We start from the raw sequence: 27,628 nt of genomic DNA, 5'->3' as shown, positions 1-27,628 counted from the left end.
TTCCAGTGCTCTCGGTTGCCCTGTTTGGCTTTTCACAATATTCCAAAATGTTTTAATTTTATTATCAGATGTGCTAATCTCAGACATAATGCACATACTTCTGGACTTTTTAATAACTTTTCTTAATACAGTGCAGTAGTTTTTATAATGTTTCATTGTTTCAGGATCATTACTCCTCCTAGCTATAAGATACATTTCCCTTTTCTGTTTACAAGATAAGATACATTTCCCTTTTTCGTTTACAAGATATTTTTATCTCTAGTAAGCCATGGCTTTTTAGATGGTTTCTTACAATTATATTTCACTGTTTTCTTAGGGAAACTGTTTTCAAATATACTCACAAAGGTAACATGAAATAGGTTAAATTTTAAATTAGCAACAAAGGGTGCGGGGCAAAGTCAGGACATGCGGGGACCAAGCAGCAATAGGTATTGTAATTGTAAACTGTCGAAGCTGCATTGGTAAAGTACCGGAACTTCAAGCGCTGATAGAAAGCACTGAAGCTGAAATCGTTATAGGTACAGAAAGCTGGCTGAAGCCAGAGATAAATTCTGCTGAAATTTTTACAAAGGCACAGACGGTGTTTAGAAAGGATAGATTGCATGCAACCGGTGGTGGCGTGTTTGTTGCTGTTAGTAGTAGTTTATCCTGTAGTGAAGTAGAAGTGGATAGTTCCTGTGAATTATTATGGGTGGAGGTTACACTCAACAACCGAGCTAGGTTAATAATTGGCTCTTTTTTTTTTTCCTCCCGACTCAGCAGCATTAGTGGCAGAACAACTGTGAGAAAATTTGGAATACATTTCACATCAATTTTCTCAGCATGTTATAGTCTTAGGTGGAGATTTCAATTTACCAGATATAGACTGGGACACTCAGATGTCTAGAATGGGTGGTAGGGATAGAGCATCGAGTGACATTATACTGAGTGCACTATCCGAAAATTACCTCGAGCAATTAAACAGAGAAATGACTCGTGGAGATAACATCTTGGACCTACTGATAACAAACAGACCCGAACTTTTTGATTCTGTAAGTGCAGAACAGGGAATCAGTGATCATAAGGCCGTTGCAGCATCCCTGAATATGGAAGTTAATAGGAATATAAAAAAGGGAGGAAGGTTTATCTGTTTAGCAAGAGTAATAGAAGGCAGATTTCAGACTGCCTAACAAATCAAAACGAAAATTTCTGGTCCGACAATGACAATGTTGAGTGTTTATGGAAAAAGTTCAAGGTAATCGTAAAATGCGTTTTAGACAGCTACGTACCGAGTAAAACTGTGAGGGACGGGAAAAACCCACCGTGGTTCAACAACAAAGTTAGGAAACTACTGCGAAAGCAAAGAGAGCTTCACTCCAAGTTTAAATGCAGCCAAAACCTCTCAGACAAACAGAAACGATGTCAAAGCTAGCGTAAGGAGGGCTATGCATGAAGAGTTCAGTGAATTCAAAAGTAAAATTCTATGTACCGACTTGACAGAAAATCCTAGGAAGTTCTGGTCTGACGTTAAATCAGTAAGTGGCTCGAAACAGCATATGCAGACACTCCGGGATGATGATGGCGTTGCAACAGAGGATGACACGCATAAAGCTGAAATACTAAGCACCTTTTTCCAAAGCTGTTTCACAGAGGAAGACCGCACTGCAGTTCCTTCTCTAAATCCTCGCATAAACGAAAAAATGGCTGACATCAAAATAGGTGTCCAAGGATTAGAAAAGCAACTGGAATCACTCAACAGAGGAAAGTCCACTGGACCTGACAGGATACCAATTCGATTCTACACAGAGTACGCGAAAGAACTTGCCCCCCTTCTAACAGCCGCGTACCGCAAGTCTCTAGAGGAACGGAAGGTTCCAAATGATTGGAAAAGAGAACAGGTAGTCCCAGTCTTCAAGAAGGGTCGTCGAGCAGATGCGCAAAACTATAGACCAATATCTGTGACGTCGATCTGTTGTGGAGTTGTAGAACATAGTTTTTGCTCTAGTATTATGTTGTTTTTGGAAACCCAGAATCTACTTTGTAGGAATCAACATGGATTCCAGAAACAGCGATCGTGTGAGACCCAACTCGCTTTATTTGTTCATGAGACCCAAAAAATATTAGATACAGGCTCCCAGGTAGATGCTATTTTCCTTGACTTCCGGAAGACGTTTGATACAGTTCCACACTGTCGCCTGATAAACAAAGTAAGAGCCCACGGAATATCAGACCAGCTGTGTGGCTGGATTGAAGAGTTTTTAGCAAACAGAACACAGCATGTTGTTATCAATGGAGAGACGTCTACAGACGATAAAGTAACCTCTGGCGTGCCACAGGGGAGTGTTATGTGACCATTGCTTTTCACAATATATATAAATGACCTAGTAGATAGTGTAGGAAGTTATATGCGGCTTTTCAGGGATGATGCTGTAGTATACAGAGAAGTTGTATCATTAGAAAATTGTAGTGACATGCAGGAGGATCTGCAGCGAATAGGCACTTGGTGCACGGAGTGGCAACTGACCCTTAACATAGACAAATGTAATGTATTGCGAATACGTAGAAAGAAGGATTCTTTATTGTATGATTATATGATAGCGGAACAAACACTGGTAGCAGTTACTTCTGTAAAATATCTGGGAGTATGCGTGCGGAACGCATATAAAATTAATTGTTGGTAATGCGGGTACCAGGTTGCAGTTCATTGGGAGAGTTCTTAGAAAATGTAGACCATCAACAAAGGAGGTGACTTACAAAACAATCGTTCGACCTATACTTCAGTATTGCTCATCAGTGTGGGATCTGTACCAGATCGGGTTGACGGAGGAGATAGAGAAGATCCAAAGAAGAGCGGCGCATTTCGTCACAGGGTTATTTGATAACCATGATAGTGTTACGGAGATGTTTAGCAAACTCAAGTGGCAGACTCTGCAAGAGAGGTGCTGTGCATCGCTGTGTAGCTTGCGCGCCAGGTTTCTAGAGGGTGCATTTCTGGATGAGGTATCGAATATATTGCTTCCCCCTACTTATACCTCCCGAGGAGATCACGAATGTAAAATTAGAGAGATTCGAGTGCGCATGGAGGCTTTCAGTCATTCTTCCCGCGAACCATACATGACTGGAACAGAAAAGGGAGGTAATGATAGTGGCACGTAAAGTGCCCTCCGCCACACTTGGGCAGCTTGCAGAGTATAAATGTAGATGTAGACATTTCTTTTTGAGTTGTAACTGAACCCACCGAATCCACGTATGATCGATTCATCTTTGTATTTCAAATCTCTGAATTGTGTGTAATTGAACCATTTTTAATGTTGTGTAGTGGGGAAAGAAATCCTTTTTAACCAAGAACTTGACATTATTTAGTTGAATAACTCAGTAATATTGCTTAATATGAAAGTAATAGAGCAGAATAATGTATGTATCTTCTATAGCATTGATCACGTGAATTCATTTAGTGGTCAGGGGTCAGGTGTACGACGCCCCCTGCATCTGTACCGCTACCTGATGGGGCTGCCTTACAAAAACCAAGAACCTTTGCCCCTCCTGCACTGACTATGTGTTCCTCATCAGAAAAATCCAGCTTGTAGTTTGTTCAGTATGCTCAGTACAGCATTTTCATTAAAACTGCACAACAAACACTGTTGTTATTAATATTAACAACTACCTCTAACAGTATACCATTATTAGCAAGGTACCTAATTATGTTTTAAACTTCTCTCCAATGCAAGGTATGGATAATGGGGTTCGGTTTTCATGATCGTTAAGCCACAAAAGTTATCACACACACAAAACTTTATATAGGCTATCTGGATTTGGTTTTATCCACACCCCTTTAGCAAACAGCTTGCAGCTATGTAGCCTTACCTTACAACAGACGCACAGCAAGAAAACTATGTCTACAATGATTGTTTTGTTTGCCAGCTCTGAAGGGGCAATTTCAATACTTTATTTCAGTTTTTAATTATAAGTGCCAGAAGTAAATTTAGTTTAACAACTTTTGTGGCAACAATTTTAGTTGGAAACAAAATCGAAGCGGATATATTCTTACATGGCTTAATGGCTACCAGCTGTACTTAGAAAATTATGTAAAGTTAATATTCTGGTAAAGCAAATTTGAAGGTAAGAAATCTCATTAAATTAAACTTTACAATGACATATCAAGGAGACCACACTTCCTGTCTTTTCAGTTAAAAGTAAACAATTAAACTTTTATATGGCACTGCAAGACTGTTATAACACCAATCACTACGATCTTTTGAGCATACAGAGTGACACAAAATTTACATTTAACAAAATGGACATGGACCTGTGGATCAGTATATTACTTTTTGACAATGATTCTAATAAATACTTTTAACAAAACTATTAGAACTATGGCAAACCATGGAGTTGACAGTAACATTCTGATACATTCCTACAGACTGTTAACATGAAAATGTCTTGCCTGGTTCATTGCAGCCATATCAGTGTTGAAGGTGATGCTTGTTGTATGAAAATTTGTATAGGCTCTTCATGTCTCCAGTAATGGAAATAATTAATAACTACCACCCACTTGCAGTAATCATATTAACTTTCTGTATTATAAGATTCATATTCCATCACATAAAACCAGTCACATATTCTTGCTTTCCAACACAAAATAAACTGGAGATTACTTCAGGAACTATAAACCACTGGCATAACAAACACTGAGCACTTTCACTCTGAACTGTTATTGCTTAAGGATAAAATTGCCAGACATGGCATACCACAATATGTACACTGCCAAGGCTTGACTGCAACAGCTCTGGTTTTCTCTTCTTTCTTACCTTGCACTGCTCACTCCAAGATAACACCAATAAACTGGCAGTTGAAAACCTATAGTGGATTGCCTATCTTTATGATTTTATTTTGTTTAACTGAATTACATACTCTAATACCCTTAGAATGTTACAGTCAGTACATTTATAAATTAAATTCATTTCTATATTTTATTTTTCATGATATTTTTAATTTTTCATGAAATTCTCTGTCCCTTCAGTGAACATTCATCACAGACATTACACCTTTAGATTTTGACATAGTTATAAGCGTTTCCTTAACACTAATCTTTTGTACAAGATTGATCATTTTACTCTGTCAATTTTTACTCAATTCTGTTTGAATAAATAAAAATTTTTCGACATTGCAGTTTGAATTCAATTGTATCATCACAGAGTGCATGAAACAGTGGGTCCTCCTTGCAGGGTAAGAACTCTGCTCGTGAAGTATTTGTTTGAGACATCACCTCCATAATCATAATCAGCAAAGGCAAGCAATGTTGAGCCTCCAGAAAAGAATAAACCAAACTTCATAGTTAATTTTAGGTACTGAAAAATATTTGTTTCCATTTTCCAGTGACTAACCATTGGTTTATAACTATGCTCAAGTAATTAAACTGATATCTGGATGATATATTATTGCAAGGTACAATAAAATCCCAATAGCTGCTCTGTGGGCTTCAGTCATTTTCAGTACCTTCAATTGCCAGTGTTCTTTGCTCCACTGTGTAGCTACTGGATTCAAATCATCATACTTAAACTGTCTTAAAAGTTTTCGTTTGTATGCATAGACTGATTTACAAAAATTCTTTGTGAACTTACTTTAATTTCATTCCAAAAATATGACATTTGATATCGAAATATTCTGTAAAATGTTATTTCAAACTTCTGATTAAGCTGTTCAAAACTTGAGTTATGGTTTCTGTCCTCTTTCCAGTAACAAATCCATCATCAACAAGTAATGCTACAATGATGTTTCTCTCTTCATTGTAGTAGATACAAAGATCATTGTCAGTATTAACAAATACTAATGAAATCAGACAATTTGAGAAATTCTCATTACAGTTCTTTGGAGCTTGTTGTAGGCTGTATAAACTTTTCTTCAGCTTGCAAGATCTATTTGTACCACTGTTGAATCCATCAGGTTGGTTCATGCAGATTTCCTCTTGCAAGTTGCTGTACATAAAAGCTGTTTTTACATCAAAAGCTGTTATTTTCACTTTAATTGTAGCTAAAAGACTAAAAAGCAGTCTAATTGATCCGTAATGTGCCACAGGACTAAAAGTTTTTGAATAGTCCAGTCCTTCATCTTGCTCAGAATCTCTTGCAGCTAGTATGGCTTTATAATGTCCATGTTGCTGTTTACTCAGTACCCAGCAACAGTTTCTCCAAGACTCCAAGTTTTCAGTTTTATTGTGGATTATTATTTATCAGACACTGCTTATTTCAGCATTTGTGTTTCAAGGTATTTGAAACAAAAATGCTTTCAACTTCATCTGCCATGCCAAAGTTTGCATTATTATGGCATTTCACAGTGATTTCATACTCTGTAAATCTGACAAACTGTCTAAGGTTTCATTGGTTGCATTGTTCTGGGGGCAAACTCGATTATGTGTTATTGCAAGGTACAATAAAATCCCAATAGTTCTCTGTGGGCTTCAGTCATTTCCAGTACCTTCATCAGCCAGAGTTCAATGCTCCGTTGTGTAGCTACTGGATTCAAATCGTCATACTTAAACTGTCTTAAAAGTTTTCGTTTGTATGCATAGACTGATTTACAAAAATTCCTCATGAACTTATTTTAATTTCACTCCAAAGATATGACATTTGATATTGAAATATTCTGTATCATGTTATTTCAAACTTCTGATTTACGCACTTCCTCGTTGGATACATCACCCAATCAATCATCAGGTATCTGGTTTTCTTATATATACTGCTACTCAATTTTGTTCTTATTTGCTCACATGATAGGCTTTACTAAAGTAATTTCTTCTTTATCTTTTATTCTGTCATCAAATATGATATTATCAGGAGCATTTATGTCCTTTTCATCAGGTTGGATGATTCTGTAGCAGTGAAAATCCATGTCATATCAGATGAAGATTCCTTTCTTTGATTTCTTTTCAGTCTTTCTTAGTTTGTGATCCTCAATCAAAACATAACAGTCACACCCAAATCTTCTCAACTCAATAAGACCTGTTTTTTGACCAAACCACAATTGAGAAAGACATTTGTCTTTTATTGAACTTGTTCCAATTTGATTTGATGTAGAGACTGCATAATTTATTGCTTTGGCCCAGAGATTGTCATTCAGCTGATTGTGCTGACTCAACAACTGTGTGCATTTCTCCTTCAATTCTTCCACGTTGTTGAGGTTTGTACATGTTGGCTCTAATGTGAAACACTGCATGTTCATCTAAAAACTTTTTAGTGAGAGCATTCTTGATTTTAGACCCGTCGTCAAATTTAAGACATTTTACTTTCTTCTCAAACAGATTTTCTTCCTATTTCTTGAAAGTTTGCAATTTGACAACAGCTTCATCTTTGTCATCAAAAAATAAATATTTCAGAAATGGAAAAAATCATCTTTAAATAACTTGAGGTTAATTTCACACAAGTCAACACAAATTACATCGAGGGCATGTTTAGCAATCTTTGTATTTGTTGGATGTGATTTGTGAGATTGTATGTGACAGGTGTGACATATACAACCAACACATAGCCATTCCAGTCATCAATAAAATTAGTGCCATATCTTTTTAGTATGTTTCTAACATAAGTGACATTTTGATGTGGTAACTCTTCATGCCACATTTTAACTGAAATTGATCTCAAACATTTGTTGGACTCTTTTGTAAAAAAGAGCATTTTATACAGCTGATATTCATGTCTGCTTATTCCTAAAGATTCCAAACTGTCAGTGGTTTTGAAAATGGAGAGGTTCACATTTCCAGTCTGAAGGAATCCTTTACATAAGACTACAGAAAATAAATTAAAGTTTATATTCAGTATATATAAAACATTTTCCAGGAATATGTGATACCATTGTTCACAATCAAAATCTTCTAATTCAATGTCTCCTACTCTAGTTCCTGCCAATTAACACCATAGGTTGATTTAATTTTACATAGTTTATTAACAAGTTCCTTCTAAATGTCATTTGTTGCATGGCGCCATGATATTGGTATGAAGCATTTTATTGATCAGACAGCAAATTTATGTCATTCACATTGGCAACAGAAAATAGTCCTTCTCCTTTGAAACATTTCAGTTCTTTGCTGTCAGATTTTTCGCTTGTGTCATTTCTGTCTGATGCTACATTTGGACGTTCCCTGGCAAAATAACCCTTTGATTTGCAGTTGCTGCATGAAGAATTGTCTCTACAATGTGCTAAATATTTAACATATGTTTTATTTCTGCACTGTTTCTTCATATGCCTGTTTTTGACACATTTGACACATTGAACTGTAGATTTTTACTGCTGACTTCCATTGACAAAGTGTTTATTTTGTTTTGAGATGAGAACATTTTCAGACATGTTTGACTATTATGTCTTGTTTAATTTACATCCTTCCAGATGCAAACATTTAAATAATGTGGTGAGATTTTTGTCAAATGCTGTTACATTATCCTCAGCAGTATGGAAGTGGTGAAGTTTTAGCTGTAACATTTTGAGAATTCATGACATAATCCAGCTATCTTTCACAGCTTCACCTTCTGCCACTAAAACTTCTATGTATTCTTAAATCTGCATACAGTTTGAATGACTGACTTACTAATATTGTATTTGTATTTTTCACTGTAGTCCTTCAAGTGTTCAGTCTGATTTCTTGCCATATAGCATTTCTAATTGTTTTTTAAACATTTGACAAGTAGACTTGCAATTTGATGTTTTCTTGGCTATATTGCTGTTGAGATTCAAACCTATGAAAATTTTTCCTCGTTATCTTTCTCAATCCAAGACTTTCAAATCTGTTCAGTTTCTTCTCTTCTCAGCTTAGCTTCTGTCTGATTTCTCCTGAATGCAACTCTTTCAACTTTATTGTTAAATCTAGTATAAATCACCAAGTGATGTAACAGACATTTCTGTAATGATCCTCTGTCAAAAGTTACAACAGTGACTTAATAGAATCCACTGATAGCAGACAAATTTAGTCTTTGGATTTAAGGCAGATATCTGACTTTTCAGATTGTACATTTAATGATGATCAACAAAATAATTAGTAGTCTTTCATTCATCGCAGTTAATCTGCCTGCTGCTGCTACTTCCAACTATTTGCTGGTATGCAGTGTGTCACTAACCTGATTGAGAGCTCTTCTATAATAGCCAGCAAATAGTTAGGTATCCTGTTTTCTACTTGCATTTATCTGGGCCCTTAACATCTTGATAAATTACGGTTTTAAAGATCAGTAACTACAGGGTGACAACAATTTAAATTCCAGTTTCAAAACGATGGAGAAAGAGAACCACTGTTCAGAATGATGTCAAATTTGAACTGTATTTTATTGATGCACGAGGAAATGTTGAGGAATAAAAAACATTTAATGAAAAATTGATCAATAGATGGCGCCACAAGCGACAGAATAAGCACATCAACAGATGTGCAGTGCATGGGCTGTTCAAATAATTTACTGAAATACAGTCATGTGATGCTGTCGACAACTGCCAATATTTTGACAGGAACAGACCCTGCCATTTTCAAAACAAGACTGCAGCAAGTAAGCCCTGTGGAAGCTAATTAAAAGCCTCAATTTTCACAGAAACTACAAGCAAACAGGTGGAGTTGTGATGGGAAGCCTGTGGTCACCTATTATTGCCAATGTGTTTGTGGAAGATTTCAAGGAACATGCCTTTGAGTTGGCAGATTTGAAACTTGCATTTTTTTCAGATGTGTAGATGATACTTTTCCTTTTTGGCCTCATGGCAGCAAAAATTTGAATCACTTTTTAGAACACTTGAATTCAATCTGCCCAAATATTCATTTCATGATGGAGGTGAAAAAGGATGACAGTCTTCCCTTCCTTGAACGTGCTCATCAGAAGGAAGTTGGATGGTACATTGAGACATGCTGTTTATATGAAGCCAACTCACACTGACAGGTATCTGCAGGCTGACAGTTGTCCCATCCAGCTGAATGTGGAGGGTTACATCATATCTTGGTTCAGAGGGCACATCTCATCTCAGACCCTTAGAGTTTGTCAGCTGAGTTAGCCCATCTTGAAGTCTTCTTTCCTCAGAAAGATTATAGTAGAAGACAGATTAGATGTGCATTACACTCTCAACCAATTGTGCACTGGGTGAGTGATGATAATACCGAGGTTGCACCAAAGTCTATGGACAATTTACTTTACACAGGGAGTGTTTCAAACAGAATTGGTTGTATTTTGTGGAAATATGACATGAAGGCATGTATTTGGCCACTATCTAAGATCAGGGTTCTTTTAGGTCCCATAAAAGATGATCTTGGTTTGTATAAGGAGGATGTCTATCGTATTCCTCATAGTTCTGGATGTCATACATTGGTCAGACTATCATGACTGTGGAGGACCAGTGTACTGAGCATAAGTGGCACAAACACTTATAACAGCTGAGCAAATCCACCATTACAGACCATTGACACCAGTCCTCTGGCATGTTCTTAAGAAATGGTGGTTTTTGTTTGAATTCTGCATGGAATCCTGCTCCCTTACTTGTCAAAAAACTGAGGGGCAGTTTGTTCTATTTGTTAATTTCACTGTTGATAATTTTTGACATTTGTCATATTTGGTTTATGATGGCACTAGTGTTTACAGAGAGAGAGAGAGAGAGAGAGAGAGAGAGAGAGAGAGAGAGAGAGAGAGTGTCATGAACGATGTTGCACTTTTGATGAAGCTCTTTTACATGAATAACTGTATGCCACTAGTGCTGCAGAAGACCTGGACACTCAAGGGTATGAAAAAAATACATTGGTCCAATGCCTGTTAAAGGTCTGGAGAAAATGATCAGAAAATTGGAAGAGACAGGTTCTTTTGAAGTGCAGTGTGGAAGGAGCAGGAAAGCAGTTGATCTGACATCTATCAACGATGTGGCCACAGCATTGCAGAACAGGTTGAGCAGTGGTGTACAAACATGCACAGCATGGGGCATTGCCCAAACACTGGGCGTGCCTGTTAGCATGGTGAATAAAATCCTACAAAATATCCTGCGTCGGAATTCATAGATAATCACCCATGTTTAGGTGCTGCTTCCTGATGGCCTGCCATCAAGACAAACATTCACACTAGAATTTCTTGCTCACATGGAAGAGGACAGTGAATGGCTATGGAACATTCTGTGGGCAGATGAAGCCAATTTCCATCTCTAACATGTCAATACACAGAATTGCAGAATGTGAGCAACAGGAAATCTGCACAATCAGCAAGTACCACTACATTCTGCAAAGGTGACTGTGTGGTTTGGGTTGAATTCCCCATTTTATTGACCTTGCCCTAATGGATGGGCTTATAACACTATTACTCCACTCGTTATACGGACATGCAATTTAGCTAGTGATGACAAGGTTTATTTTTGTCACAAGTCAGCAACGTATAACACTACAGTGGTAGTAAATTTGCCAAGTATGGCCTAAACTTGTAGTAAATGTAGCCCTCTGAGAGGAATTTAGAAATTTGACCAAGTTTACCTAACGTAAAATTGGAACCAAACCTTAATTTCATAAAAATAGCTGTAGGTAAATGACAGAAAGAAATAATTTTGCAAGGAGTAAAAGTAACTGATTACTGTTAAATGAAATAGTTACACAGTCACCAGCCTAATTAGGCATAATAATGTAAATGCATTATTCATCAAGAACCTGTTTTTACTACTTCAAAGTGAACTTTCATTAAATACTGTTCTATGAAATGCAATGAACACACCCAAATGGACAAATTACATTGTGGGAAGCAGTAGTTACTTTAATCATTACCTTTGTCTTTAACTAATATTGCTTAAACCTGCCCTTCACTACACACACAGGACCAGGTAGCACATAATAATAATCAAGTACAATTAATACACACATTCACTATACAGAAGCAAATAGGACACACAGTATACAAACTTTCTATCTTTGTTTCTCTACTAACCTGATTTATTCTTTTTATTATGATGGAAAAGAAATGTGATCCCACAAACTAGCCCTTTCATTGTAACAAAAAAATTGTATACACTTTCAAATTTATGTTAAGGTAGGATTGGACTACTCTTTCAATTTGAGATCATGAAGTTTGTACTATTTTAACACTCTTTACCCAGACAATAACCTCTACAAGACAGAGACAATTTTCAGTAACATTTTGCTTCAAACAACCTTTAGACAAAATGTTTATAGTACCACTTGTGAAACAAGTTAAGTTTTGAAAACAATTTTAAATCAGTGAACACTAGTACTCTCTTTTCCAAGTAATACTCTTTCCTAAACTGATTTTTAAGTTTCAAAACATTCAAACATGGAGTCACATTTATGTGTATGAGAAATAAGTAATTCTTGCCCAGCACATTAATTGTACTGGCATAAAACTTTGCCACACACAAAAAAATGCACCATAGAATTGTTAATGCTTTTTATGCAAATGACATTCTCAGATTTCATTACTTAACAGAGAGGATCCTATTTGGAAAAGTGCATTGGATGGAAACTTTGTTCAAACACATTTTTGAATATTAGGATTATATTTCCATAAAGCCCAACACAACATTACTAGTTCACACATTAATACATTTCTGGCCTTGCATGAGTGTGACAAAAGTGGTTGCACAATCAAGGTGGTGAGTGTGTGGTGGCTAGGTGGTCTTTCTGCTGGCAGTAATAAGCTCTATTTACGTCTTCTTGGCATTGTTAATAGTAATTTTAGAGCTTTTCCCAAATCGAGAGCACCATTTTACAGCCACATATTAAATCTGAGGCCATTCCATTCCACTTGTAATTATATAAGCCTCACCTGTGCTGTTTGCTCATCAGTTAATTGCAGTCGACTCCCCACTGTGCTCTCTTGTTTGGCACCCATACGAGTGCCACCTTTTCCTAGCACGCCAACTTGGTTCTGTTGCAGAGGGGAACTACATTGGGTTTTTCTATATATAATGCAAGGTTCCTATGTATGAACCAGTTACAATGCAGTTACCAACAAATACATTTTTAAAAATCTCATCATTTAAGCATATTAAAAAGTCAACAAAAATAAACATAATTAAATGCTACTCTCCTCCAAATAATAGACAGAACTTGACTTGCAAAGAGTAAACATGTCACAAAACCTTTACATTTCTTTAAAGTATATCAAAGACATTACATATTAGAGAATATATACTTTGCATTACTCATAATAAATCAATACAAATTATTTACAGTATTAAACTGTGGTTTTACAGGCTTTCCTAACTAATAGAGCTACAACTGTTGACTGCCAAACTTGTCTATCTGTGCATATTGAACAGTACTGATGGTGTAATGTGCAACTCAAACCATAGCCACCATATTGCAATTCATCTGTCATTTGTAGCTGACCCCTATTTTGTTAAGATACCTACAGCATCAGCTATTGGTCAAATTTTTGTTAATACTTTTTTCCCCATGACGTTTCCCCCTGTGTCAATAATATGCTGTTCAGATTTGACATCATTCTGAGCAGTGGTTCTCTTCCTACAACATTTGGAAACTGGAACTTTAATTAAGGACACACTGTATTTTGTTATGTTTAAATGAGTACTCTTGAATGTAACTTATTCATTTACAATATACTTGAATAATAAACAATGGCAACTGACAGAGCAAAGAGCAGTTAGTACATGCAGTATTATTTAAAATGATACATGGAACATATGTAAAAGCACCTTGTGCAACATATAACAACAGGACATAGAAAAATAGTTAACTCTCAACATACATGCATAGCCATAAATCAACAACGTATATACAAGTGTTAGATATAAACAATTACATCAAAATAATATTATCAGTATAAGACATAGCCATGTATGTGTAAGGAAAACTTAGTAGTAGGCAGAATATAAAACGTGTAGCAGGTTATTTATGAGTATATAGTATGTTTTTAATAATTTGTCTCTACCTACTGTAATGGATATCAACCTAATTAAGAATATGTTCAAATCTTTTTTAGAACAGATATTATCTATTTGTTGCTTTCACATAAAGGATTTGTCTACAGCAACTCCCAGAATTGTGTGATTGTATATCTCATGCAGGAAAGAACATTAGTCTGAAGTTTTGTGTCTGGGCTGTTCTAGTAGTATTTATCTGCACTTAGAAACAGGTTATTGGCACTTAAGTATTTTTTAGCATTTTCAGTGCTCCATCAGTTCTTTGTTTGCGTCACTGTAAACTAGAAGAAACCATTGTCAGCATACATAATAACATTGTCACTTCCTGTACAGTCAAGTCATGTATGTGTAGAATGTGCTGTCCCTTAAGACACTCCATACCTCACTTGCTGAAAGTTTGAGCAGATGTTTTTAACTTTATTAAAATCAGTGCAGAGCAAATTATTTGAAGTGTCTTAATATAGTGGAACCTCAAATGTGTTTTTGCTGTGGTTTCTGTGCTTTGTTACAGAGTGAAGCAAATTATTTGAAATGTCTTAAAATTGCGAAAAATTAGATGTGCTTTTTACTATTCATAAATGTTTGGTGCAACCATAAAAGAATTAGATTTCTTCCCAGTTTAGTTTGACAGTATTATTTTCCCTTCTTAATCCAAACCTATGCTTTTAGTAACTAAACATATAATTGGGGCGCTGAATGGTCAATAGTCACATGAAATGTGGGAGAGGGATGAGCAAGTCAATGTGATAGGGTACTGGCATTGACGCACGGAATGAGCGACAGGAATGGAGGTTGCTGTGGGTGAGGGGCTGGAGGAGAATGAGATGAGGGTGTGTTTTAAGGACAATTTCCACATACATTGCTCATAAACCTGTTATTGGAGAGAGGATACAGATGCCACAGGTTGCGATGCAGCCACCGAATACAACCATGTTACACTCAGAACCATGCTCTTTTACACATTAGTGATTTACTTTGGGGGACAGACAGATGGTTGTCATACCTCTGCTGAAGTTGTACGAGAGCTGGTATATGATACAACAACTTTCATTGTGCACAGAAATGTGGAACATCCTGCCCACAATATTGTCCCCCCCCCCCCCCTTTTTTTTGTGGCCAACTCAAAAAGTCTACTGCCATCTATCTCTGCATAAGGGTTAGTTATCACTAAAGTGAGGTGTTGCAGGATTTGAGTACTGTGATGTTTGCGTACATCTGGTTAAAGTTAACCATTAATATGTGCTTCTCTGGAGATAGATTGGGTCAAAAGTCAAACGATGGTTAACATTTTGAAGGGCAGAGGAGAAAAAAGGTGCCAAGGCAAGAGACAGGGGAAAAAAACCTCTGTGATAGTTAGGTCGGGTGCTAAGAGCAGTAGTGGATGTCTTGCTGCCTTCGACAGGTCATGCAAGGGTAGGCTTTGTCAGTGGTTGGTATCAGGCACGTCGATACCTTTCACATTGTGTGGTGCTGTTACTCTGCAGCTGCCGCTGGGTGCTAGTGTTGATCTCTCGGTCAGCATCCGCAAACCTGTAACAGTTAGATTGATCAGCCTAGAGCAAAGGCAGCTTTCCCAGGCCATCCCATCCAATCCTGTTACTGGTGATCCGATCAAAGAGACAACTGGAGAGTACACCTCTTATCACTCAGTATTATCCTGGTCTTGTGTGTATTAATCAGCTACATCAACAAGGCTATGACTCCCTAAAATCATGCCCTGAAATGAGGTCCATTTTGTCCGACATTTTGCCCACCACAACTAGAATAGGTTTCCTTCACACTCCCAATGTTGGCAGTATCCTTGTCAGACCCTATGCTGCTTCTGCACCTATTTCCCTACCCTGTGGCTCCTATCCTTGTGACCATCCCTGCTGTAAGACTTTCCCTCTGCATTCTCCTCCCATGATCCCTACCAGCCTTGTAACTGGCAAAACATATACTAGAAAAGGGAGAGCTACCTGTGAAATGACACATAACTAGCAAAACATATACTTTCAAAGAGAAAGCCACATGTAAAATAATATCTGTCATGTACCAACTGTTATGTAAACACTATTCAGCCTTTTACATTGACACGACTAACATCAGGTTATTAATTATGGTGAATGGGCATAGGCAGAGGGTGTATCTTAGCAGCACACAATGTCCTGAACCTGTTTCAGAGCATGTTATACAACATAACAGTATGACTTTGGTGTCTGTTTCACCACACATGCCATGTGTATTTTTCCCTCAGACACCAGCTTCTTAGAACTCCACAGCTGGGAACTGGCAATACAACATATTCTTGGTTCTGGCCACCCGCCTGGCCTTAATTTACATTAATTTCTTCAGTCTCAGCATTTCTGCTCAGGAACTATTCATTTCTTCACTCCCCTTTCATTTTCTATATCTTTTATTTCCTGACCTGTCTATTTCCCTGTCTGCCAAAGATTTTACTTGAAATTTCAAGTCTCACAATCTGTCTCAGTTTATTAGGAATCAAATTTTTAAGTTTGTGGTTTGTGGGCCACTCAACCAACTTTTCATTTTTTATTAACATAATCTCTTGAACTGTGGTGCTCATCAAATTCAGCAACTTTTTTATGTTGTTGATAGATTTTGTGGTCTGAAGCTTAGAGAAAACCAATACTAAATACAATGTGCTATTCTCACGCATTAACCACAATTGGCTGGTATCAGTCAAATAGAGCACAAAATTTCTACAGAGAACAGAAAACAATGTATTGTGGACAACCTCTAGTGTTGGCAAAACCTGCATCTGTGAAATGCATAATTCATTTGTGATGTTGAAAGCATAAACCACATGCACTAAGTAGAAAAGCATAAGGCATAGTGTGGAGTAAATGCAAGATGTGAAGATGTTTGTACATGCCAAGCATCACCAGTCAGTCAATAAGCAGCACACAAGTGTCAGATGTGTTGCAGTACTGGTGGCAGACAATTCAAACACTTCCTGGAATTATGATTTCACTTATATATTCTAGGATAACATTACACCTTTTTCATACTTCTTTAAAAAAAATTTGCTTTCTGCAGTGGTTGATTTATATCTTCTTTTATTTTTCACACATAAAAAAAAAAGTTTTGCATCACCTCAGTTCTGAGAGTTCTGGAACCTGTACAGAAAATTGGAAGAGAGATCAACATAAACATCATTTTCGCCCTTTTTATTGCTCATGAAAACCACACATTGCATGTTGTACTGCCATGCAGCGAGACCTTCAGAGGTGATGGTCCAGATTGCTGTACACACTGGTACCTCTAATACCCAGTAGCAAGTCCTTTTGCATTGATGCATGTCTGTATTCACCGTGGCATACTATCCACATGTTCATCAAGGCACTGTTGGTTCAGATTGTCTCGCTCCTCGACAGCGATTCGGCATAGATCCCTCATAGTGGTTGGTGGGTCAAGTCGTCCATAAACAGCCCTTTTCAGTCTATCCCAGGCATGTTCAATAGGGTTCATGTCTGGAGAACATGCTGGCCACTCTAGTCCTGCACTCACTGGACAGTGTGTCTAAGAAGTTCAGCCTGACCGAGTTGCCTCCAAACATGTCTCTGACAATTGTCTGGTTGAAGGCATATGCGACATTCATCGGTGAAGAGAATGTGATGCCAATCCTGAGTGATCCATTTGGCATGTTGTTGGACCCATCTGTACCACGCTGCATGGTGTTGTGGTTGCAGAGATGGGCCTCGCCATGGAAGTTGGAGGTGAAGTTGCACATCATGCAGCCTGTTGGACACTGTTCGAGTCATAACACAACGTCCTGTGGCTGCACATAAAGCATTCCTCAGAGCCATAATCCATAGGTAGCAGTCATCCACTGACAGAGTCTTCAGTGCTTTACTTGAAATCTTGTTATATTTGGACCCCCCCCCCCCCCCCCCCCCCCCCCCCCGAATTTTAATATCTACTCCGAATTTTTCTTTCATTTCCTTTACTACTAAATTACTCATTTATTATTTTATGCAGGGGTAAGTACTGGACATTTGCATTATGAGACTGGTAGTATCAAATTACCTAGCCAAACCCTTACAATAATTTCAGCTTTCATGGCACAAGGCAATACTTACAGAGTGTGAAATTTTACAGAATAACACACACCTAACACAAAATAGCAATATTGACTAATAATTCCATAATCTTCTGTCAATTTTTCATCCTATCAGTATTGCAAAATATCATTTACAGTTAGTTGCCTTAAAATAAATATTTCACTGTGCACTGTGAAAAGAAAGTCTAGATTGGTATAAATTGCATAAAAGAATGAAAAAGAATACTTTATTTGTTCTTTGACTTTAACTAAATAATCGGTTCTAAAAGTGTAATAACATTGTTTAGTTACTTGGAACCTCTATATTGGAACCTGTGCAATAACTGCTTGATAGAGAAGCCAGGTGTTAACAGAATATTGCTTGCAGGTTGGAAACTGGCTACGTATATACACCGGAAGGTGATGTTCATCCAGTTGAATGGTGTGACCTGAAACTATATCAGCATGGGGAATGTGGGACTCCACCTGTGGACCATGCATTTTCATTTAAAGCAGGTAATAATTTGATCTTAATGAATTATTTCAAACAAGTAGCAACATGTATGGCTCATAAATTTTGAACTATTGAATAATCTTTCTTTCTAAAAGACAACTGCATTCACTCTCAATAGACAGCTGTAGTAGGCATAGTGTTAACTCATTTATTAAGTAAAATGGAAATGATCCAATGAATAAAATATACAGTAACGATCTGACAGGAGAGAGGAATATGAATATGAATATAGAGTATGGTCAAATACTGTATTATGCAATATGTTCCAGAGACAACTTGAAGGATCAAAAAATCTTTCAAATGGAACACATAGGAAACTTTGCAAAATAAACAATAACTTTTATGCTTCTTAGTTTTTGACTCAAATTTATCTTTAAATTAGTATGAGTAGAAGTAGAATACTTTATTATGATTAACAGTGCTTAGTAATTATGCTGTTTAAACTGTTGGAACGTATTTTATGATATCAAAAAATAATTATAGGGAAGACAACCCTCCACTCAGCTTTAAGAAAAAGTTAGGTATGCACATAAAAAAGAATAATAGTAACTTAGGTTTGATACTTATCACTACCAGTTTCTTCCATCGAGTATATTTGTGCTGTAATCATATAATTCCCAACTAAACAAGTTTATGATGTACACTTTTAGTACATTGGCAAGTAATATGCTATTTAATCTTGAGTCATTAAAAGTGAGAATACTTCTTAATTTTGGATTTATTAATCTCATAATGTATACAATCTTAACCACTTGATTGAAGTATGAGTTGCAGACAGGTACAACAAAAAGACTATCAAACAAGTTATCTTTTGGCCAAAAAGACCTCTTTCCAAATTAGACACACTCAAATGCATCTCACACATATATTACCACAGTTTCTAGCTGCCGAGGCCAGACTGTGAGCAGCTGCACAGGATGGCAGAAGCAACCTGGATGGGAGCAGGGTGGGGGTGGGGGGATAGCAGGGCAGAGATGGGGGATGGTAAAGTGCTGCTTTTGGGAGCATACAGGGATGAGGTAGAGAGAGGGTGGACCTGCTAGTGCAGTCAGGAAGTTATATGGATGGCAGGCGGGGGGGAGGGGGGGCAGTGGAAAAGGTGAGAATTAAAAATGCTGTGGACTTATTAGTGGAACAGAAGGCTGTGTAGTAAGGGGGTGAGAACATGGAAGGGAATATGTGGGTGAAGAACAATAAGTAATGAAAGTTGTGGCCCAGAGGGTCATAAAAACTGTAGAACATATCACACGGAGAGTTCTCACCTGCACAATTCAGGAAAGCTGCTATTGGTAAGAAGGATGCTGATGTCACAGCCTGTTAAGGACTCATTAAAATGAAGAACATTATGTTGGGCGATGTGCTCAGTAACTGGGTAGTCCAAATGTTTCCTGGTCACAGTTTGTTGGTGGCCATTCATGTGAACGGACAGCTTGTTGGTTGTCATGCTCACATAGAATGCAGCACAGTGACTGCACCTTAGCTTATAGAAGACATGATTGGTTTCACAGGTAGCCCTGCCTTTGATGGGGTAGGTGATGCTTGTGACTGGACAGGAGTAGGTGATGGTGGGAGGATGTATGGGACAGATCTTGCATCTAGGTCTATTACAGGGATGTGAGCCATGAGGCAAGGGGTTGGAAGCAGGGGTTGTGTAGGGTTGGGCAAGGATATTGTGTAGGTTGACTTGGTGCTGGAATACCAATGTGAGGAGGTGGCAAGAGTAGTGGGTATGACATTCCTCATGGCATACAGAATCTAGAACCTAAATAGACCTGAAACGCAGTTATGAACCTTTCCTCCAAAAGCCAAAGCTCCACAGAAGTATCAGTCCATTCCAAAGGCCTCACCTTTTGCCTTTTGCTCTTCTAAATTCAATCATGCACGACTTGTTAAAGACCTTCTCTCCTTCATCCAGTCCCTGCAGTGTAAACTTTTTTCACCACCAATCCTGACACTCGCACTCCACCAAAGTAACCTGCCTCACTCAATTCACTCCTACATCCAGCCATCATCCACCCCCACTGCCCCAAAATCACCCTCTGTTAACTTCTCAGATTTTTTTAAACCTTGAACCTTGCTTCATCATCATTCCCAAAATCCCTCAAAATGGAAATTAACCTAATATCTGCAGAAAGAACTGTAATTCACCATCTAAAAACTGACCACAATCTTGTAATCCTACTGGCTGACAGAGGCTCTACCATGATTGTGTTGAACCAAAAAGATTACCCAACATAAGGACTCCACTAGCTGTCAGACTCATCCTAAAAACTCAGCCACATTGAGCTCATTCCAGAAATCCATCAGGATCTGCAGTCTCTCTCCAAATCCTTAGGCCCATCCCAGAATCTCTCCCCAGAGTCTCTCTCTCTCTCTCTCTCTCTCTCTCTCTCTCTCTCTCTCTCTCTCTCTCTCTCTCTCTCTCCCCCCCCCCCCCCCTCACCCCTACCACTCCCCACACTCCATCCTTCTACAGGCTTCCTGAAGTTCATAAATCCAACCAGTCAGGACACCCAATTATGGCCAGTTACTATGATGCCACTGAAAGAATCTCTAGTCTCACAGACCTACACCTTCAGCCTATTACCTACAACCTGCCCTCCTATATAAAAGATACTGATCATTTCTTCCTCTGTCTCTTCACAGTTCCTGTTTCTTTATTACATGGCACTCTGCTTGTCACTATTGATGCCAACTCCCTTTACACTAACATCCCTAGTGACCATGGACTTTGGTGTTATTGAACACTACCTTCCCCAATGCCCAATGGATTCCAAACCTACAACCTCCATCCTGGTCACCATGACCAACTATATCCTCACCACAATTATTTATCCTTTGAAAAGATCACCTACAAACAAATCTGGGTATGGCAGCAGGCAGCCCCATGGCACCATCTTAGTCCAAGGTATTCATTGGCAATGTAGAAGAATCCTTTCTAACCACCCAGAATCCCAAATGCCTCACCTGGTTCAGATTCACTGATGGCATCTTCGTGATCTGGATCAAGCACGAGGACACACTGTCCATATTCTTCCAAAACCTCAACATCATCTCCCCCATTCGCCTCACCTAGTCCTCCTCAACCCAACAAGCCACACACCTCGATGGTGACCTCCAGCTCAAATGTGGTTACATCAGTACTTCCATCCACATCAAACCTACCAACCACCATGAATATCTCTGCTTTAACAGCTGCCACCCATTCCATATTAAAGAAGTCCCTTACATACAGCATAGCTATCTAGGGTCTTCGCATCTGCAGTGATGAGCAGTCCCCCTTGAAACGTGCCGAACACCTCACTGATTTCTTCACAGACCATAATTACCCTCACAACCTTGTACAGAAACAGAACTCCCATCACCACTCACCTACAGAAGTCCCATCATCTGGCCACAGAGGAGTATTCCCCTCATGACTCAGTACTGCTCAACTCTGGAGCAACTGAATTACTCTCTCCACCAGGGTTTCAACTACCTCTCATCATGCTCTGAAATGAGGAATGTCCTACCCACTATCCTTCCCCCCCCCCCCCCCCCCCCTCACTGTGGTATTCCACCACCCACCGAACCTACACAATAACCTTGTCCATCCTACACAAGCCCTGCTCCCAACCACTCGCCTCATGGCTCACATCGCCGTAATAGACCTAGATGCAAGACCTGTCCTATATGTCCTACCACCAACACCACCACCACCTACTCCTGTCCAGTCACAAGCATCACCTATCCCTGTGAACCCAGTCACAAACAGCACAGTGGTTGCAACTTTTTAAACAGAGCCATGCATAACCCAAGTACCTAAAATATGAGTAACCGCAGGCAAAGGCACAACAGGTTTGTTTATATGGAATGCTGTGGCATGCCTTGAGATCTGCATTCAGTAGCGTTCACTATACTACAAATTCATCTTACCTCATATGAACTGGGCGGCCAATTAGCTTGCCTAAATATGCATAGTGTTATACTACCAACAGCAACTTTTCTGGATTGCACAGGTGGGAACTATTCCTGCAGTATATCCTATGTTCCTGTAACCCTCTGGAATCAACCTTTGTTAGTCATTGTCCTTCACCATCTATCCCCTTCCCTGTTCTCACTCCAGCACTGCACAGCCCTCTGTTGCACCTACACATTCCCAGTTGTTTTGCTTCTCTTTTTTTCTGCTGATGCTCTCCCTGCCCCTCCTAGCTGCGCTATCCTCTCTCCACCTCATCCCTGAATGCTCCCATAAGCAGCACTTTATCACCCTCCACCCCTATCCCGCTATCTCCCTCCCCCATCTTCCCAATACTAAGATTGCTCCTCCCATCATGTGCAGCTGCTCACAGTCTGGCCTTGGCAGCTAGAGATGGTGGTCATGGAAGTGTGAGCTCTGTGTGTCTGTGGAGGGGGGGGGGGGGGTCTTTTCTTTTTTTTTTTTCCTTCGGGAGAAGGCCTTTTTGGCCAAAAACTTACTCTATCCTAATAATAATACAGTTTTATAATATAGAACTGATGCTAATACTAAGTTACAACTTGCCAAACTTACCATTTCTTCCTCCATGAATTCTTGTACTGAAAAGTAGCATTTCTATCTCTGAATTTATTGCAGCAGGCTTATTTTTAGATAATCTGCCTTCATATTATGTAAGTTTTAGTCTATTAAATTATTATATATTTTCATCCTTGTACACACAATGTCAATTGGTACATGATAATCATAAAACTTTCTCTCGCTCTGAAAACTATACCACACCTATTGGCAGAATGGTAGAGACTGCGATATGCTGTATTTTGGTACAGCACTTGCGTCAACATATGCTGTATTTTGGTACAGCACTTGCGTCAACATGTTTTTCTGATGTTTGCAATGAAATTGTGAAACTGTTTAATTTATCTGATAGGGAGTTAATATGTTTCTTCCAATATAACTTTTTGTTTGCCTTTAGTCCAAAGAATTGGGTCGCAACTTCTTCCATAAGTTGATTGTTAAGCTGTATTATAAGTTCTACACACATTTGTTCTATGGACATAGAATTAAAATCATCTTAGTTGTACTTCACATTTCACAGAATACATTTCAGATACTACCATTGTATTTAATATTATACAGGTGCAAAAAAACCTTATGTCTAGACTGACCATTAAAGGAAGGAAGGAATATGGAGTCAAACATCCTATCAACATCAATACCATTATGGAATCAGCCTTAACTCAAGATAGACAAAGATTATGAAGGAAACATTGTAGTACCTCCATTCACATCAAACCTACCAACTGCCAACAATAATTTCACTTTGACTGCTGCCACCTATTCCATACAAAGAAGTCGCTTCCATAAAGCCTAGCTATCTACTGTCGCTGCATCTACAGTGCTGAGCAGCACCTCTCTAAATATGCTGAGGGTTTCACTGAGGCCCTGACAGACCAAAATTACTTTACCACCCTTGTCTAGAAATATATCTTCCATGCCTTTTCCTACCACCTCTTACATACCCATCTCAGGCATCAAAGGAGCACCCCTCTCATAACTCAGCACCACCCAAGACTGGAACAACTGAATCACATTCTTCATCAGGCCTTTGACTACCTCTCATCACACTCCAAAATGAGGAATATCCTCCCCACCCTCCCACAGTGGTGTTCTACCACCCATGAGACCTACACAATACCCTTGCCTGTTCTTATTCCATCTCTCCTCCTAGCCCGTTGCCTCATGCCTCGTATCCCTGCAGTTGACCTAGAAGCAAGGCCTGACCCACACATCCTCCCACTATCACCTACAACATTCCTGTCACAGACATTTCTTACCCCATCAAAGGCAGGGCTACCTATGAAAGCAGCTATTTGATTCACAAAGTGAACTTCAACCAGTGTGCCGCTTTCTAGATGGACATGAAAACTAACGAGCCATCTTTCGCATGCCACCAACAAACTATGGCCAAGAAACAGCTGAACCATTCATTTGCTGAATATGCTGCCCAACACAATGTGATTCACTTTGATGACTGCTTCACAGCCTATGCCTTCTGGATTCTTACTACCACCACCAGCTTTTCTGAATTGCACAGATGGGAACTCTCCCTACATCATACCCTTTGTTTCTGTAACCCACCCTGGCCTCAACATTTGCTAGTCCCTCTCCCCCATCCACCTAACCCCTTCTCTGCTCTCACTCCAGCACTACACACTCATATCCCACCATTGCTCCCATCAGTCTTTATCCCTTCACTGTTTCTCTCCTCTCCCTCCCTCCACCCATTCCCAAGGACAGATCACAACACTGCACCTAGTAGCCCCATCCTGTCCCTGCACACTCACACATGCATCACAGCACCTTCCCCCTTCCCTACCCTGCTATCCCTTTCCCTCTTCACCTCATGCCTCATCCTTACCCCCCACCCCCTCCAGCAGATTGCTATTTGTGTCAGATGCAGAAACAGTTGAAATCAGGCTCCAGTGACCAGAGACAGTAATATGTTTGAGAGTTGTACTTGTGTGAATGAAAGATGGACCTTGTCCAAAAGTTTCATATTTTAGCAGTCTTTTTCATTATACCTGTCTGTGACTCCATGTCTCCTCTATGTGGTGAGTAGCAGTCTATCCTTTCCATGTTGTTTTTAAACTGGTTGTGGCCTTAGATTATGATAGAATATATTTGTCATTAGTCAACACCCACTGAAATAGTCATAATCAGTTTTACATTACAAATTGTACTGATCAGCACAAGTTAGATTTAAAATATGGACGAGTTTACTAAGTAAATGTATGCATTTAATGGATACAACAGTAAATCTTACAAAACCTAAAGTACTTCTGCACCATGAACACTGAAATATCTACTGAAGATTCCCCTACAGCATATACCATTTCTCAGTGTACAGTATTTGCAAATGCTTTTCAAACTTCTCTCTCACAGACAATGGCAATTTGTTGTACAGCTTTAAGCCAGTATAGTTGTAGTTGTTTTGACATTTGTACTCAGTCTGGTGCACTCTATGTTTAGGTTCTTTTCATTTCTGGTATTATGATTATGGGTAGTGCTTCTTTGGGGTAAGTTCTGTGAGTGACTTTTTTTTAATTGCAAGAAAGCGGTCTTTAATATATTAACTTAGCTGAAAAATAGCCAACATGATTCCCAACTTGTATTAACCCTGATTGTCCTGGTGCTTCCTTTTCCTACACGAGCACTGTCTATGTACTAGGTGAGTTCCTCTAAATAATATTTCCATACACTAAAACCCCTGGTTTCCACTGTCTCACTCAATACAACATGTACTGTGGGCTGTTGCCTATCCAGGCTGGACAATAACACCATGGGAGTTGTCAGCTTAATATCCCACAGCCACTGTGGTAACATGAAGTGCCAGCTTTGCTGCTAGAGGTGTGAGAATTAGTACTGCCAATGGTGGTATTGTTTCTTTTCCCACTAGTCACTTGCCCACTGATTGTCACAGCAGTATTCTATTGCCGTATTCTATTGCCAGGCTGCTATAAAGTATACTGCTTTGCCAACCAGAGCCAGTTCACATCTGGCACTGAATTGTCAGTCCCTCAATTCAAGTTCCTTTGCACCAGTGCAGTCCTCCACTTGAAGTCACACCTGAGTCTTCCTCCACATCTTATCCAAGTTCTCCATCCCAGCCAACAATGTCGTCACTCCAAGTCGTATCCAAGTGTTCACTCTGCACCACATCCAATTTCTCCATCCTGGCTGATGATGATTTCACTATCAGCCACATCCAGAATTTTCACTCCACTTCTTGTCCAAGTTCTCCACACTGGGCTCAGTTTCAGGCACACTCATGGTCCATTTCTATGCAACTCACTGCCACTCCCGGATGAAGCTGGCCATACTGCAGCCCATACAGTGTAGCCCACAGTGTTGTCCACAACAGGTACACTACATCCTGCCAGCTATAGGCATTGCCTCACCAACACCTCTCTGCAGGACTGTCCTTGAGTCCTAACATTCTCCAGCAATATAGCTTCGCCAACATTTCCCTTGTCAGGACTCTGTCACTTCTACGAGGGTTGACTGAAAAGTAATACCTCCACCTTCGTAACTCTTCAACAGTTGGCAGCATTGGTATGTGGCAGGTACTGGCTTGTTCCGAAGCATCTTCTCTATGGCTCCAGTTGGCGGGAAGCCTTAGTATTGAACGGTTGTGTTGTTACAGTGTAAAGTGTGGAACCCTGTGCGGATGGTCGCTCAGTGTGATTTAAGCAATGTGCAGTAATTGAAATCTTGACAGCAGAAGGTGTCACCCCATAGGAGATTCATCAGAGAATGAAAGCAGTTTATGGTGACTGTGTTGATGTGAGTTCTGTCTGTCGTTGGGTGAGTACGTTTAAAGATGTTGAGGCAGGACCATCTGACCTGCAGGACAAACAAAGAGTTGGATGTCCTGTGACAGCAACCAACGAGTTTCACGAGCAAAATGTTGACAGATTGATTCAGGATGATCGTCATATCACTCAAGAGAGGAACTGCAAGCACAACTGGCATTTCACAAGAATGTGTGGGCCACATTATTGCTTTGCTTGGCTATCGGAAGATCTGTGCACAATAGGTATCCCAGATGCTGACTCCTGAAATGAAAACGCACTGACCTGAAATTTGCCAGGAACTCCTCTTGCTTTATAAGAATGAAGGTGATGCCTTTCCCCATTCAATTGTGACAGGAGACAAAATGTGGGTGCACCATTATGACCCAGAGACCATACATCAGTCTATGGAATATTGATACAAAGACTCGCGCCAGAGAAAGAAATTCAAGACACAGCCCCCAGATGGAAAAATCATTGCCACAGTGTTCTGGGATGCAGATGGTGTTATCCATGTTGATTTCCTTGATTGTGGAACAACAATAAATTCAGAGCTCTACATCACAACGCTGCAGACTCTTAAACAATGGCTAACAAGGGTCGGAAAGGGAAAGGAAAACATTTTGTTGCAGCATGACAATACCAAACCACACATTTCATGTGACACCACAGCAGAACTTCAGAGACTGAATTTCACCATCATACAGAATCCTCCATACAGTCCAGATTTATCTCCGTCTGACTTCCAACTGTTCCGAATAATGAAAGACAATCTGTGGGGACATCATTATTCTTCTGATGAAGAAATTAAGAGAACTGTGAGACTGTGGTTGCAGAAACATAGTGTCGACCTCTTCCGTGGCAGCTTCAGAAAACTTGTTCATCATTGGCAGAAATGT

General features: G+C 39.2%; 1 protein-coding gene across 1 annotated transcript in view; it reads left to right on the top strand.

Moving 5' to 3' along the window:
• Window positions 1-27,628, top strand: part of LOC126354009 (uncharacterized) — a 217,263-nt gene that overhangs the window by 143,755 nt on the left and 45,880 nt on the right. The window contains exon 8 of the mRNA XM_050003323.1: window positions 18,294-18,421. Within this exon, the coding sequence (XP_049859280.1) occupies window positions 18,294-18,421 (128 nt within the window). The remainder of the gene's footprint in view (window positions 1-18,293; window positions 18,422-27,628) is intronic.

Source organism: Schistocerca gregaria, chromosome 3, assembly GCF_023897955.1.
Source record: "Schistocerca gregaria isolate iqSchGreg1 chromosome 3, iqSchGreg1.2, whole genome shotgun sequence".
Classification (NCBI taxonomy): Eukaryota; Metazoa; Arthropoda; class Insecta; order Orthoptera; family Acrididae; genus Schistocerca; species Schistocerca gregaria.
The sequence above is the reverse complement of the archived record's forward strand: the minus strand, read 5'-3'. Positions and strand labels throughout refer to the sequence as shown.